The sequence below is a fragment of the Delphinapterus leucas genome, chromosome 19 (assembly GCF_059928025.1).
Source record: "Delphinapterus leucas isolate spDelLeu-1000000601 "Yukka" chromosome 19, BTC_Dleu_Yukka2, whole genome shotgun sequence".
In the NCBI taxonomy this organism is placed as follows: domain Eukaryota; kingdom Metazoa; phylum Chordata; class Mammalia; order Artiodactyla; family Monodontidae; genus Delphinapterus; species Delphinapterus leucas.
Genome location: NC_143147.1, coordinates 48,852,647 through 48,867,282, shown reverse-complemented (window position 1 = coordinate 48,867,282; position 14,636 = coordinate 48,852,647). Strand labels below are relative to the sequence as shown.

Sequence of the window (14,636 nt, the reverse complement as noted above, 5' to 3'; positions counted from 1 at the left end):
CACAACTACTGAGCCTGTGCGTCTGGAGCCTGTGCTCCGCAACAAGAGAGGCCCGCGCACCACGTTGAGTGACCCCCGCTGGCCGCAACTACAGAAAGCCCTCGCACAGAAACGAAGACCCAACACAGCCAAAAAAAAAAAAAAAAAAATCTAGTGGTTCTCAAAAGTGTGGTCCTGGACCAGCACCTGGGAATCATAAACTGTGCTTTAACACAGTGACCGCCAACCTTTTTGGCACCAGGGATTAAAGACAATTTTTCCACAGATGGTTGTGGGGGATGGTTCAGGCGGTAACGCGAGCGATGGGGAGCGGCAGATGAAGCTTCGCTCGCTCGCCCACTGGTCCGAGGCCCAGGCATTGGGGACCCCTGCTTTAACAAGCCCCCCAGATGATTCTAATGGAGGCTAAAGTTTAGGAACTACTTGCTTATTATTAGGGCATCTGCTACAGGTTGCAAGCTGGAATCACTTGGGGAACTTTTCAAAAAAAGAGGTGCCCCAGCCCCTTTAAAAGGCCAGATAAATCAGGGATGGGATCAAAATACCTGTGTTTTAGAAGCTCCCTAGGGGACTAATATGCAGCTAAGGTTAAGAAACACTGATGTGGGGACTCCCCTGGTGGCACAGTGGTTAAGAATCCACCTGCCAATGCAGGGAACACGGGTTCAGGCCCTGGTCCGGGAAGATCCCACGTGCCACGGAGCAACTGAGCCCGTGCACCACAACTACTGAGCCTGTGCTCTAGAGCCCGTGAGCCACAACTACCGAGGCTGTGTGCCACAACTACTGAAGCCCGCGCGCCTAGAGCCCGTGCTCCACAACAAGAGAAGCCACCGCAATCAGAAGCCTGAGCACCGCAACAAAGAGGAGTCCCCGCTCACCGCAACTAGAGAAAGCCCGCATGCAGCAACAAAGACCCAACGCAGCCAAAAATAAAAAAAAAACACACAAAAAAGAAACACTGATGTGCAAGGATATTACTTATGGATACTTGGCCAAATTTCTACCTGAAACAAAGAAGATTTAAGCATTTTCCAAGAGTTGAGTTAAAAGGATGCTAGGCTTTGGAGTCAAATGGAACATGGGTTGACATCTTTGCCCTATCACAAAGTGGCCCTGGGCAAGTTATTTAACTCATTAAACAAGGATAATTAATGTATATTACCTTGAGTCAATATGATGATTAAATTTTAGAATGTGTAAAGCACTTTGTGCAGGGCCTAGCACATAGCAGGTACCCAACAAGTGATTTGCAGATACTATCCCCACTGGTGGACCAGTGGAGCATGCTGCAAGTCAAGAAAACCTGAGGGCTGAGCTATACCCTGAGTAGCTATTTGTAACTGCCCAACTGGGGACAGAGATCTGTGGTAAAACACTCAAAGAAGCAGGAGTGAAAGAAAATCTTTTATTTAAAAAAAAGAAAAAAAAAAGTGGGCTCTGGGAAGAACAGAGTTAGTCCATCCGGGCCTTCAGTGTCCTCGTGGTGATTTTGTCCTTCTCACTGCAGAGGGAGAAAGTCACAGAACATCTACACCCATTCTAGACTGCAGAACAAACTAGAACAGCTGTCCTAACTCTGGGGTTAACTCTTTTGCCCACGTTACACTAATGTCAGCTTGTTTTCCTGGCCTGTGGTGAGGAAGGGGAGAATGGAGAAACTTCCATAACTTGGAGCCATCGAGAGTTGGGATGATTCAGGGCTGGAGTGTGAAGCGCTCCAAAGCAGGGAAGGAGCTCCCCAGGCCTAGAGAACAAGTAACTTAGGAAGGAGGTGTGAGGTGTTTCACTCCAGTGAAGGGAAAAGATCCTTGGGGTGGTAAATTGTATTAGCCCCAACCTGTTTTTCACAGTAATTAAGCAGGTTACCCCATAACAAAAGGATCCAAATGCTTGTTCTGGGAGGTTCCCAAGGAAAGCTGTTGGGAGGATACCAGGTTCCTGGTGACAGCCCCAAACAAGTAAGAGGGAAGGAGGGTGGCAGTTAGGCATCCGGCTGGGGGGTTGGAAAACATTCCCAGGGCTCGGTACGCCACACAGCTGTGGGTTCCATGCTGGTGTGAGCTGGGAGAGGAGAGGAGCCCCCCAGGATTTATTCTGATCAGTCTGCAGTAGCTCTGCTGTGGCTCATCCCCACAAAGGTCCCTGAGACTTTGGGGACAGTGCTCAGGAAGGAAAGAAATGTCTATTGTGAGCAAGGGGAGGAGACTCGGGGACACAGAGCCTCACCAGACGGAGGCCAGGGGAATCTGGTAGGCTCCCACCTTAGCTGCCACCCTTAGGAAGCATGGATTTCTGCTATCCCGGGCCTGCTGCAAGCGCCCTTCTTATTTCACACCTGACTAGGGGGCTGGGAAGATGGGGTGTTTGTGCAGGAGGGGAGAGGCACGTGTCTGCAGAGCTTCTAGACTTCTCCCAGTGCACACTTACATGATGTGAACAATGACTCCCATGCCTGACACCGCATCCCTGTCCACAGCATTCAGCATGGCTTGTGAGATGGTTTCAAACAGGTGTTCTGGGTCCTGCCGACAGAGCAGAAACCTTTCAATCCCCAGAGCCTTTGACCCTCACTTGGTCTGGCCCCTTAACTCTCTCTTCTCTAGGCTCAAGGTGCCCAGCTCTGGCCCCTCCCGTGTCTGGAGTGAGGGATGGTTCCCTGGATGCAAGAAGCCCCCTCACCTCCTTCTCAGAAGGCAGCAAGGTTACATAAGATATAGTTCAAGCCCTGCACTTCCTCCGCTAACCAGCATTGTGACCTTGAGCAAGTCAATGTCCCTTCGCTAAGCCTCAATTCCTCTTCTGTAAAATGGGGGAAGAATCCCCGTGGCTCCTATGTGCTTTACCAGCTATCTCATGGACTCTCCTCCTGGGTGGCTCAGAGGTATTGCACAACTCAACCTGTCCAACCATGAACCCATTTCCCCCCAAACCTGTTGCATCCACCACATCCTCTATCTTGGTTGGCTTAGCTAGAAAACTCAAGTGTCCTCAGCACCTCCACCTCCCTCACTTCTGTTTTAAGTGAGCAAGTACTCTAGACTCTGGCTGCCCCGCTCCCCCACTGCCACTCTCTTTGCTCAGGACCTCAGTGCCACACCGACCTGCAGGCCTCTGGTGCCTCAGGTCTCTTACTGCCTTTGACACCACGTCAGAAGAAAAATTTCCAATGAGGTATCACCTCTCACCAGTTAGAATAGGCATCATCAGAAAATCTACAAAAAACACATGCTGGAGAGGGTGTGGAGAAAAGGGAACCCTCTCGCACTGTTGGTGGGAATGTGAATTAATACAGCCACTATGGAGAACAGTATGGAGGTTCCTTAAAAAACTAAAAATAGAACTACCATACGACCCAGCGATCCCACTACTGGGCATCTACCCTGAGAAAACCATAATTCAGAAAGAGTCATGTACCAAAATGTTCACTGCAACACTATTTACAATAGCCCGGAGATGGAAGCAACCTAAATGCCCATCGACAGACGAATGGATAAAGAAGATGTGGTACATATATACGATGGAATATTACTCAGCCATAAAAAGGAACGAAACTGGATCATTTGTACAGACGTGGATGGATCTAGAGACTGTCATACAGAGTGAAGTCAGAAAGAGAAAAACAAATATCGTATAATAACGCATATATGTGGAACCTAGAAAAATGGTACGGATGAACCAGTTTGCAGGGCAGAAATAAAGACACAGATGCAGAGAACTCATGTATGGACACCAAGGGGGGAAAGCGGGGGGGCGGGGGGGGGGCGGGTGGTGGTGGGACGAACTGGGAGATTGGGATTGACATGCATACACTAATATGTATAAAATGGATGACTAATGAGAACCTGCTATATAAAAAATAAAAATTAAAAAAAAAAAAGTTCCAACTGCTTGGCGTGGCATCCAAGGCATTTCCGAGTCTCATCCTGATTTCACTCTCCTCCTTCCTCTCACCCCACATTCTGCCCACACACCAGCGGCCACAGCAAGCTCCCTCCAGTCACTGAACACACTGGGCCCCTCCTGTACTTCTGACCTTTGCACAGGCTGCTCCTTCTGCCAGCCAGGCCCTTTCTTTCCTCCTGTTCCTGGCAAACTTCATTTCAACAGGTATCTGTGGGTCTGTCTTATTTCATTAGACTGCAATAAGCCCTCGAAGACAGACTATCTGGTTTCCCTGGAGCCTGGCAGAGCTGGCACAACAGCCGACCCTGTCAGGTACTGCTCCAATCTTCCCAGGTGATTTCCTCACACCACCACTCATAAAACAGATTCTGTTATTATCCCCATTTTACAGCTAAGGAAGTGGGGGCACAGAGAAGTAAAGTGACTTACCCTGAACATAACTAATGAGATGGTAGGTGGATCTGGGTTTCCAACCCAGACAACCTGACTCCACAGCCCATTCTCCTGAGCTGCCCCTAACCCTATACCTTGTTAAATGTGTGTTCAATGAATGGATATGAGAACCCTGTAAACCCAACGTGGGGAATTATTTGTTGTTGTAGCAAATATCTGACTGAGGTCTCTTCATGGAAGGTGCTCTCCCTGGGAGCCAAGGCCCTTCCTTGTAGGGGAAGCAGATGGAGTTTCTGGATGCCCTTCCTTGTAGGGGAGCAGATGGAGTTTCTGGATGCCCTTCCAAGGCTCAGCAGCTGTGGCTTTCTTTCCTACCTGCACCATTCTTCCCATTACCTGCCAGGTAAACACATTTTCCCCTGATGGCCAAGGGGTGGGCACCTGAGAACCCAGCCCCGCTCCATGCCACCAACTCACCATGTTGGGTTCCCAGAGGGACTCGCACATCCCGTACATTTGTTCCGTGCAGGTACCACTGACTACAAAGTCATCAGTCACCATGGGGCAGCCGATAAGGTCTAGAGAGCAAATGAAGGGCTTAAAGGTCTTCGGGTCCAATCCAGCAATGACCGGCTCAGTGTAGTAGGGCCCAAACCTGTGGGGGCCAGGAGCAGAGAGAGAAAGTGGAGCTCAAGAACATTCACTTTCCTGTTCAGGCCTGTTCAGACAAGGCCCCGGCCCAGACCCAGGGAGGAAAGTGGAGGGCCCGTTTGGGACAATCCCCTTTCCCCCTCTCCTGGCATCTAGCAATGCTCTAAGACTTTTTCTTCTTTTCTCTGACACTTGCCTTCATATCCTCCTCACCCCGACCCTCTCTTCCTCTTCCTTTCTTTGGGAATTCTGTTGCTGTTTTTTTAACCTACTCTCCCTATTCTCATCCAGGTCCTATCACCATTCAATCTTCTATTTATACACCTATACCTTTACTCCTTTCAAAAAAGGATTTGAAGCAGTTTGTAGAAAAAAACACTGAAAAATAAAACCAAACCGCTAAAACATAATGCCATTTGCAGCAACATGGATGGACCTAGAGATTACCATACTAAGTGAAGTAAGGCAGAAAAAGAAAGACAAATACCATATGATATCACTTATGTGGAATCTAAAATATGACACAAATGAACTTATTTATGAAACAGAAACAGACTCACAGACATAGAAAACAAACTTATGGTTACCAAAGGGGAAAGCGAGTGGGGAGGGATAAATTAAGAGTTTAGGATTAGCAGATACACACTACTATATATAAGATAGATAAACAAGGCCCTACTATATAGCACAGGGAACTATATTCAATATCCTATAATAAACCATAATGGAAAAGAATATGAAAAACAATATGTATATATATGTATAACTGAATTACTTTGCTGTACCAGAAACTAACACAACATTGTAAATCAACTATACTTCAATTAATTAAAAAAAAAAAAGTTCTTCCTATGCACCAACTAAAGAAAAAACCAACCCCAAAATCAAGAATACAAGACACTCAGACAAAACACAAAGTTTTGTTTTGAGTCTCCCAGCAGACAAAGCAAAGAAGGGTACTCAGTGAGCTGGGTTATTTTCATTGTTTGCCATTAGGAAATAATAGCTTATCAGAAACTTGTTCTAGACACTGAGCTTTAAAAAGAATCAATCTTAGGGATATTTAGATAGAAAATAGAAAATACTCAAAAAGTAGTAGCCACTATCCTCAATAGAAAGAGTAAGTAAACAGACATTTTCCACGTCTTATATCAGCTCTCAGTAATTTCTACGGGCATGATCTTAAGTTACAACTCTGTAAAAATTAATTCTAAATAAAAAAATAATCATTGTAAGGTGGAGGAAGAGGTTGGGGTAGCGTGCTTTGATCTGGCATTTCTCAAACAGATCCCTAGGTATCAAATTTCTCTAACAAATCTTAAATTTTGTATTTTCCTCTCAATAAACTGAAAACAAAGTTAATATAAGAATGTCCTGTATTATCTGGGTAACGACCTTAAAACTAAATACAACATGGCTCAGGGCCTGCGTTTGTACTTCCAGTCGTGTCGATGTCACGGTACTACCTAAAGGTCAGTGTTTCACAGAGGTGCTTGGATGGATTCTCTGGGGTCCATGAGAAGTTATTTACTTTAAAAAGGGTCTGTACATGGCTCAATTTTGCAAATCACTGCATTAGCCTATCCTGCTGGAAAATCAATGATTTCAGTTGGGCGTGTAGAGAAAGCTCCTGGTTACAGTAGCTGAGAATCTAGAATTTTCCAGGTCAGCTTCAACGTCCTGTATTTTTATTATGAGTAAACATGAGCCATTAAATATATACCGAAATGTGAGTTAATCTGTACAACTTTGTAAGACTTCCTCCCTATATCTGAAACTAATATAATATTGTAAATCAATTACACCTAAATTAAAAAAGAAAAAAAGAAAGAAAAATAAAGACCTCTCCCCCCACCCCCATGAACCAGTTTTTAAAAATCTTTTGGGGCTTCCCTGGTGGCGCAGTGGTTGAGAGTCCGCCTGCCGATGCAGGGGACACGGGTTCGTGCCCCGATCCGGGAAGATCCCACATGCCGCGGAGCGGCTGGGCCCGTGAGCCATGGCTGCTGAGCCTGCATGTCCGGAGCCTGTGCTCCGCAACGGGAGAGGCCACAGCTGTGAGAGGCCCGCGTACCGCAAAAAAAAAAAAAAAAAAAGATCTTTAGTTAAGCCTTTCTCAATTTGGGATTTTGATAAACATGGTTACTACATATGGCAGACAATTCATAGCTGAGGATATTAACATAAACCTAAAAAAAAGGTAACCATTTGTTTTGTTTATTTTTTAATAGTAAAAAGACAATAATATTGCTCCAGGTATGGAAATGGCAAAAACTTAGTTTTGAAAGCTAAAGAGTACTTTTGCAACTTTTCTATAAAGTCTAAAATTATTTCAAAATAAAAAGTTAAAAAAAAAAGGAAAGAAAAAAAGCTTAACCTGTCTTCTTGCCACCCAGTCTTTTTTTTTTTTAATGGCCATTTTTTTCTTTTCTTATTGGAGTATAGTTGCTTTACAATGTTGTGTTAGTTTCTGCTGTACAATGAAATGAATCAGCTATATGTATACATATATCCCCTCCTTTTTGGATTTCCTTCCCATTTAGGTCACCACAGAGCATTAAGTAGAGTTCCCTGTGCTATACAGTAGGTTCTCATTAGTTATCTGTTTTATACATAGTAGTATATATATGTCAATCCTAATCTCCCAATTCATCCCACCCCTCCTTTCCCCATTTGGTGTCCATACGTTTGTTCTCTACATCTGTGTCTCTATTTCTGCCTACAAATAGGTTCATCTGTACTATTTTTGTAGATTCCACATATATTCTTTAATATACGATATTTGTTTTTCTCTTTCTGACTTACTTCACTCTGTGTGACAGTCTCTAGGTCCATCCATGTCTCTGCAAATAGCACAGATTTGTTCCTTCTCATGGCTGAGTAATATTCCATTTTATATATGTACCACATCTTCTTTATCCGTTCCTCTGCTGATGGACATTTAGGTTACTTCCATGTCCTGGCTATTGTAAATAGCGCTGTAGTGAACACTGGGGTGCATGTATCTTTTGAATTATGGTTTTCTCCACGTATATGCCCAGGAGTGGGATTGCTGGCTCATATGGTAGTTTTATTTTTAGTTTTTTAAGGAACCTCCATACTGTTCTCCATAGTGGCTGTATCAATTTACATTCCCATTTGCCACCCAGTTCTGCCCAGAGGTGGGTGGGGAAAGTACCTACAGGGTTCTCCCTTCAATTTCATCCCAGCTTCTGCACTGAATTCTACAGTTAGGAGCCCCTTCTTTTCTCATCATAAAGTCCTCAAATGTCAAAAGTTAACATACCCAATCCCTAGGTTCCGTGTATTCCAGAGTATCTAATGACAACAGAATAAGCTCTTGGGTAAGGGTGGCTCCTGGCTGGGAGATGCCAGGGCACACTTTGGTAGCGTTAATTTTGTTTCCTGGGAGCAACTTCACTTGCTGCTTGCATTCCCTGTCTTCTTCTGAAGTAGCCCTTTCTTTCCTATTTGGTTGTTAGGTCCACAGAAAAGACCCAGAAAATAAGGATACTATCCAGCAAATAAGAAATGAGTCAAGGAGGAGGAATCTCCTTCCTGGGTGCCCCCTCCATACTACTTGCCCAATCAAAGGTTTCTGCATTCCCCGAGTCCCAGGCTACATTTCTACTCACCGTTTCTCGTACAAGAGGTTGGCCACCATGCTCATGAGAGTGTAAGGCTTGATCTGCCGACCTTCCTTCAGCTCATACAGGTTCAGCCGGAACTTGAGGCGCTGGGCACTGTGGTAAAAGGAGAAAAGTGAGTTAGTAAGTCATTGCTGAATGTCCCCTGGTATCCGCCTCATGGAGGTCAGGAGGTGCCTAAGGAGACACACAATCCCAGCCCCTGCCAAGAGACTCCTCCCCATCTGCCAGATTTTCTTCTGATTTTCTTACCAGAAGTCCAGCCTCACATCCGCTTTTCAGTCTTGTCCAGCACTTCTACCCATAAACATGCCACTCTGCTAACCTTTTTTCTCATACTCTTTTTTAGGGTGAGAAAAGGGGAGTTAAGAAGTGGATTCTCCCCCCACTTTTTTGAGGAATAGTTTATACAGTACACTCTGGGTAGGAGTCTGCCTGCAGACATAATGATGGTGGCTTACAGTAGAAAGAGCAGTGAACTGAGAGAGCTGACCTGGGCTAAGCCTTCATCTTACCACTTAAGTTTTCCATCCCTAAGACAGGGACAAAATAAGTCACCTTATTTTGTGAGATAATGTATGGGTGTTAATAAGAAGCAGCTGTTGCTAATGGACTGAAAGGCGCCTAAGAAAGTAGGCTGCACCTCCTCCACTCCCATCTCAGAGCCCAGGAATAGGCCCTGCAGGGAACAGACCAGTGACACGCATGCTGGAAGCAGAGCAATGAGTAACAGGACACCAGAACAAAGAGCCTTAGACATGACCTAAGCATCATACAGGTGAGGAAACTGAGGCCCAGCAAAGGTAGCAATTACTGCCCACAAACATGCAAACTCGGTGAGAAGAGGCTCCTGAAGAAAAGGAAATAGTGTGAAGGGAACAGCAGTGACTGGAGAGAGGAAGGCTGATGGGGGCCTTCATACTGACAGGAATGCTAAGCCGTCATTCTCTGATTCCACCAGCAATGGAAGAAAAGGGCTGGTTGGGTTAGATTTCAGGAAGAATTTCCAAAACATATGTTCTTGAGACTTTAGAGAGGTTTAAGGGAAATGAGAGAGAAAACTTTCTGACAAGCTCCCACCCACCTTAGTGAACTATCAATCTTCTAAGAACAAAGTCCAGGAACTGCTGCTCCCTAGGCCACCTGTGACCACATCTTCCCTCTTGAAACGTTGACCCTCTTTTCCGCTGGCCTCTCTTCTTCCCCAGCTGACTCCTGAATACACAGTTCAGCTCTGGAGCTGCAGCTTGTTTCCCTCTGTGTATTCTGTCTCTCCAGAATCTGTTCCCATAGATTTAACAAATCACCAATGCCTATCCAGCCCTGAGATATAATCTCAAGACCCCAACTGCTCAGAAGATGTTTCTACTTGGCTTGCCTTGTCCCTTTAAAATTGGTATCAAAATCAAAGTCGTCACCTTTCCCCTAAAACCAGTCTTCCCAATTCCTGTATTTCAGTCAACATGCTCAAAACAGAAATCACCTTTAAAACACTTCTGGATTGCCTACATGCCAAGTACTAGAATAGATACTAATAACAAATAAAAAAGACACGAACCCCGACTTCAATGGTTAACTCCTTGGCCTCACAATATCCAAGTAGCCACTAAGGTTGGTCAGCAACAACTCTCAGAAATGCCTTCTCTTCCTTTCCCACCTCACCACCCCATCAGAACCACAACCTTCACACCCGGACCATCACAAGAGCCACCTAGTTCATCTCCCAGACTCTCCCTTCTCTCACAGAACCACTGTCAACTAGGTAACTGCTCTAGCAGTTAATAAGGGTTAGTTATCTTATTATGGGTTAGTTACCTTTCTGTATGCCTGCTTTTTCTCCCAACTAGACCTGAAGTCCTTTAGGGGCTGAGCGTGGGCTTTGGCCTCAGAGATTGGGATCCTGGGGGTCATTCATTAGCTTACATCTTGGGCAATACACCTCTGTGACCCTCAGTTTCCTCATCTGCAAAATGGGACAACATGGTAACGTGGTTAAGAGGACTGAAGCCCATGGATGTAAGGTGCTTTCCACGGTGTCTGGCACAAAGTAAATGCTGCTAAGTTGCTTAGGATACCATTCTATCGCTTACGGTGTTCGGCAAAGTCTCAGATTCACTGATGTTGTTTAGTAGATGACTAACACCCACGCCACTCGAGCCGCTAGGCAAGAATGGTCCAAGAAGAAGCCTGGGTGTAGGTGGGGACCCCCGACACTTACACTGTCTGGACGTCGGTGGCGAGCCCGGCCAGGCCGATGTACAGCCGGTCGCCCATGGGAAAGATCTTCTGGAAGTCCGTGGTCACCATCTGGGCCTGGATCCCGAAGCGCCTGTCGGCAGCGATGGCCACACAGTTCTTCCCCTTCATGGCCATGACGGCCCCTCCGTTATAGGACATAATAGACTGAAACAGAGCGGAAGGGCTCAGCGCGCGGGGCCAAACGCGGCCCGGCGCAGCTTCTGATTCGGAGGCTCCTGTACGCATCGTCCTCCACTCTGGAGGCGCCTGGATGCCCTGAACTCCAGCTCTGAGATTAGCGCTGGGAGGCTGCGAGGAGCCCCATTCCCTGCCTCGGTCCTCACCGCGGTCCCATCCCCCTTCAAACTGGAGCCGCTTCCTTCAATCGACCACCAGGCCTCTACGCCTCCCAAACTCCCCATGACACCCCTCCCCATTCCTCAATCCCTACCCCGTGTCCCTTCTCCTTGCTCCCCACCTCACCATGATTGCGGCGTATTAGGATCTCCAATAGCCACAATTCCAGCAAACCTGCTATGGGCCTCACTGCACAACCACTCTCGCTGCTTTCTCTCTATTGGCTGGGAGGCCGACCCTTCCGGGACATTTTGGCTTCCTATTGGCTCTGTATCTTTGTCAGTCATCAGACAGGAGTTTGGTTGAGAAGCCAAAACCAAGGTGAGGAAAGCGCAAAGTGAAAAGTCACTCTCAGTGCGGAAGAGCCCGGCGTCGCGGTGCAAGCTGGTATAGCGGTGGACTCAGTCTCTGGACGCAGGAGTCGCCGGCCGGAGCCTGCGCCCACGTGGGCTAGTGAAACCCGAGATAACGTCCTTTGGCTCCAGTGAAGGGCCACGGGGTTGGTTAAGAGCACGCTGTGTGGGTCGGGCATATTACTCATGAAGTTTGTTTCATTTATTCATTCCAGAAATCCTTACATCTGTTGTATGCCAGGCACCATGCTAGGCTCTGGACATGCACTGGGCTAGAGCTGTGCCTAGTATTTAAGAGGTGCCCGTAAAGTGCGTATTTACTCTTGCGAGGGGGGAGGGGCACAGGGAGGGTGTCGCGGGTATTCAGCGGCTGCAGGGATTGGGCTGCAAAGGGGACGTTTGGAAGCCGAAGGTGGTTCTGCTTTGGGGGACTCTCAGGTCGACTTCACGTATCCCCAATATCAGATCACCCCAAAGGGGGACATCACGGGCTTCCCCAACTTTTAAGATCCAGAGGAGGCAGGCGACGATTTCCGCCACCCCCGAGCCAATGGAGGGGAGGCGAGCACGTCCCGCCTGCTCCCCTCCCCAGATCCGGACCCTTCTTTGGGTTTGACTTCTTTAGTCCGGTTATGGAATTTCCGAGTTCTGCGCTGTCGCAGGCTCACTCCCATTGACTCGGCTCACTGCGACACGAGTAGTTACCACCGTCTCTGTGGCGCAATCGGTTAGCGCGTTCGGCTGTTAACCGAAAGGTTGGTGGTTCGAGCCCACCCAGGGACGCTATCTACTTTTTTTCCACCCTGAAAAGGAAAACCTAAATGAATTATTCTCCCAACCGCTGTAAAGCCAAATTTTGTATTGAAATAGCGGACAACACTTTTTCTATAGCTAATCAGAGGGTCGTTGTGACTGAAAATTCGTTGTTGTTCCGTTAATGACGGGATAATGTCTCCAGCACTTTCCTCCTCCGCCTACCTCCCACCCGCCCCCAAGCTGGATTGCAGGAAAGGCAAAGACAGGTTTTTGTCTCACCATTGCAATACGTTTAACGTTGCATTTTTCGTAGGATTAAGAATGAATTTGCAGTGGAGGTTGAACAGTTTTACATTGTCTGCTTCAATCAATGTTACAATCTCGAAATATTACATTTGGAAAGGAATAAAGTAGTGCGAGAGACAAAGGCAGCGACAAATTGAGGGATGAAGAGAAAGGTGAGAAAGGAAGAACACAGCTGTGATATACGGAGAGAGACAGAAAGAGGGGACACGACAGAGAAATAGGCGGGTGAGTGGAAGGAAGACCCGGAAAAAATGGAGAGAGGGAAAAGAGAAGCAGTTAATATGAGAAGCATGAGAAAAAATAAATCAACAACAACAAAACAGGTTTTTTTCTAGAAATACAGAGACGTGGGGAAGAGGATGGGGAAATAGAAGCAGAATCTGACAAAGGACATTGTTTTGGGGAGAGAGAAGGAGTAAAGAACACAGTTAAAGATAGTCATAATATCGCTAGAGGAGCTGCCCTGTCCTACCATTGTCATCCTCTTCCAGGAGATCTTATCCTCGCAGTATCTCTTCGTATATGTGCTGGAAATAATTACCTAGATTCCTGAGTTCCTGCCCTCTGGAACCTTCTAGTCTATGACACACACAGTGACTCTTCTGATGAAGAGTTTGTCAGCTAGGTGACCTCCTGAAATACTACAACTAACCCAACGGAGGGGAAGCTTTGGCATCTCACGTCCGCCAGAGGTGCCTCCCTGGGCTGGGAGTGGGAGCCTCCGCTTTTAAGTGGAGCTAAGCTAAGGACTCTCTCAAGCAGTTCCCTTCCACATTTGGTGTCTCCTCAAGACTGGGCTCAGAGGAAGCCTCTCTGAAAGCCTTCCCCAGTGCTCACCCACCCTTACCTCAAGCTTACAGGGGCGGGGGTGGGGGGCGGTAAGTGGCAAACGGAAGGATACACAGTGCCCGTGAAAGCTAACGGGACAGGCTGCGTAACCCTCCCGCTTGCCCCCGCCGGCCTGTGAGCACCCTGTGGGGCAAAAGCCCGGCTCATCAGCTTTATATCCCCTGCGCTTAGCGTAGTCTTTGACAATGGCACAGGACAGGTACTTCTTTGTCGGGAAACCTGGGAACTTCAGAAGTGAGAAAGGTTTGGTCAGAGGTTCTCCTGATAAAGCCAGAAAGGCCAGGGATATGGGGACTGGAAAGTGATGGAAGTGATTAAAATGAAGATTTAGTGGGTAGTGGGGTCTTCTGTCTTTTGTTTTTGCTCGTGATTGGCGCTTAATAACTGTCTGAGGAACAAATGAACGGATTCCCAGTGAGCACGGTCGTCCCCTTGGGCAGCACTCCAGGATTAAAGGGCTGCAGTGGGGACTCAGAGGGACGTCAGCCTTCTTCCCAGTAGCTGATATCCTCCCACCTTCATCCAAGACAGCCCCTGGGTGCCTCCTGTAGATCATGGGTGAGACCGAGACCTTCGCGAAACCCCTACAGGTTTCTCTTGCCCGGGATCTTCTAGCCCGAAAGGAGTGGCAGACCAGGAGTCCTTGATGCTGCACTCCCCTCCCCGCAGGGTGACTGAGGGACCGTAGAGGATGCGCTAGCCTTCCCAGGCAGAGTCCAGGATGCCAGCAACACACTTGCCCCAGGGACAGTGGGCGTGTCCACGTCAAGAGCCCCCTTTCCGTGAAGGGCGGCGAACTCCCGGTCTCCCCGCACAAGGAAGGAAAGGAGAGCAGGTGACCGAATCCTCCCCGGCCCAGCTCCCGCGGGTTCTCAGACCACCCCCTCTGGGCGGAAATCTCTCCAGCCCTTCCTCTTCCTCCCCGCCCCCACTCGGTGGGTGTGCGCCAAAGACTGAAGCTGGGGTCACTTGGCGGCCAGTGTCCGCAGGTCTTCTGGTCGCCAGCCAAAGGGTGAAAGCATTCAGCACGGTGGCCTCAGCTTCGGGTCTGCCTGGGCTGCGAAAGAGGAGGGAAGGAGGAAGAGGAAGGCCGTCGGATGCTTGCTGAAGATTCGTTTCCTAATTTCCTAACTTGAGCCACCCACCGCCAGTGCGCTTAATGGCGCTTCTGGCTGGCTAA

General features: G+C 47.7%; 1 protein-coding gene and 1 non-coding gene across 2 annotated transcripts; one reads left to right on the top strand and one right to left on the bottom strand.

Moving 5' to 3' along the window:
• Window positions 1-1,394: 1,394 nt before the first annotated feature.
• On the bottom strand, window positions 1,395-11,424 carry PSMB3 (proteasome 20S subunit beta 3). Its single transcript, XM_022558078.3, has 6 exons — window positions 11,319-11,424; window positions 10,816-11,000; window positions 8,586-8,693; window positions 4,777-4,954; window positions 2,431-2,525; window positions 1,395-1,504 (listed from the first exon to the last, which is right to left on the bottom strand). Exons 1-6 carry the CDS (start codon window positions 11,319-11,321, stop codon window positions 1,456-1,458), a joined length of 618 nt encoding a protein of 205 aa, XP_022413786.1. The 5' UTR covers window positions 11,322-11,424; the 3' UTR covers window positions 1,395-1,455.
• Window positions 11,425-12,254: 830 nt separating this feature from the next.
• Window positions 12,255-12,328, top strand: TRNAN-GUU (transfer RNA asparagine (anticodon GUU)). The gene has a single exon. It is a non-coding gene; the product is annotated as a tRNA-Asn (tRNA).
• The last annotated feature ends 2,308 nt before the right edge of the window (window positions 12,329-14,636 follow it).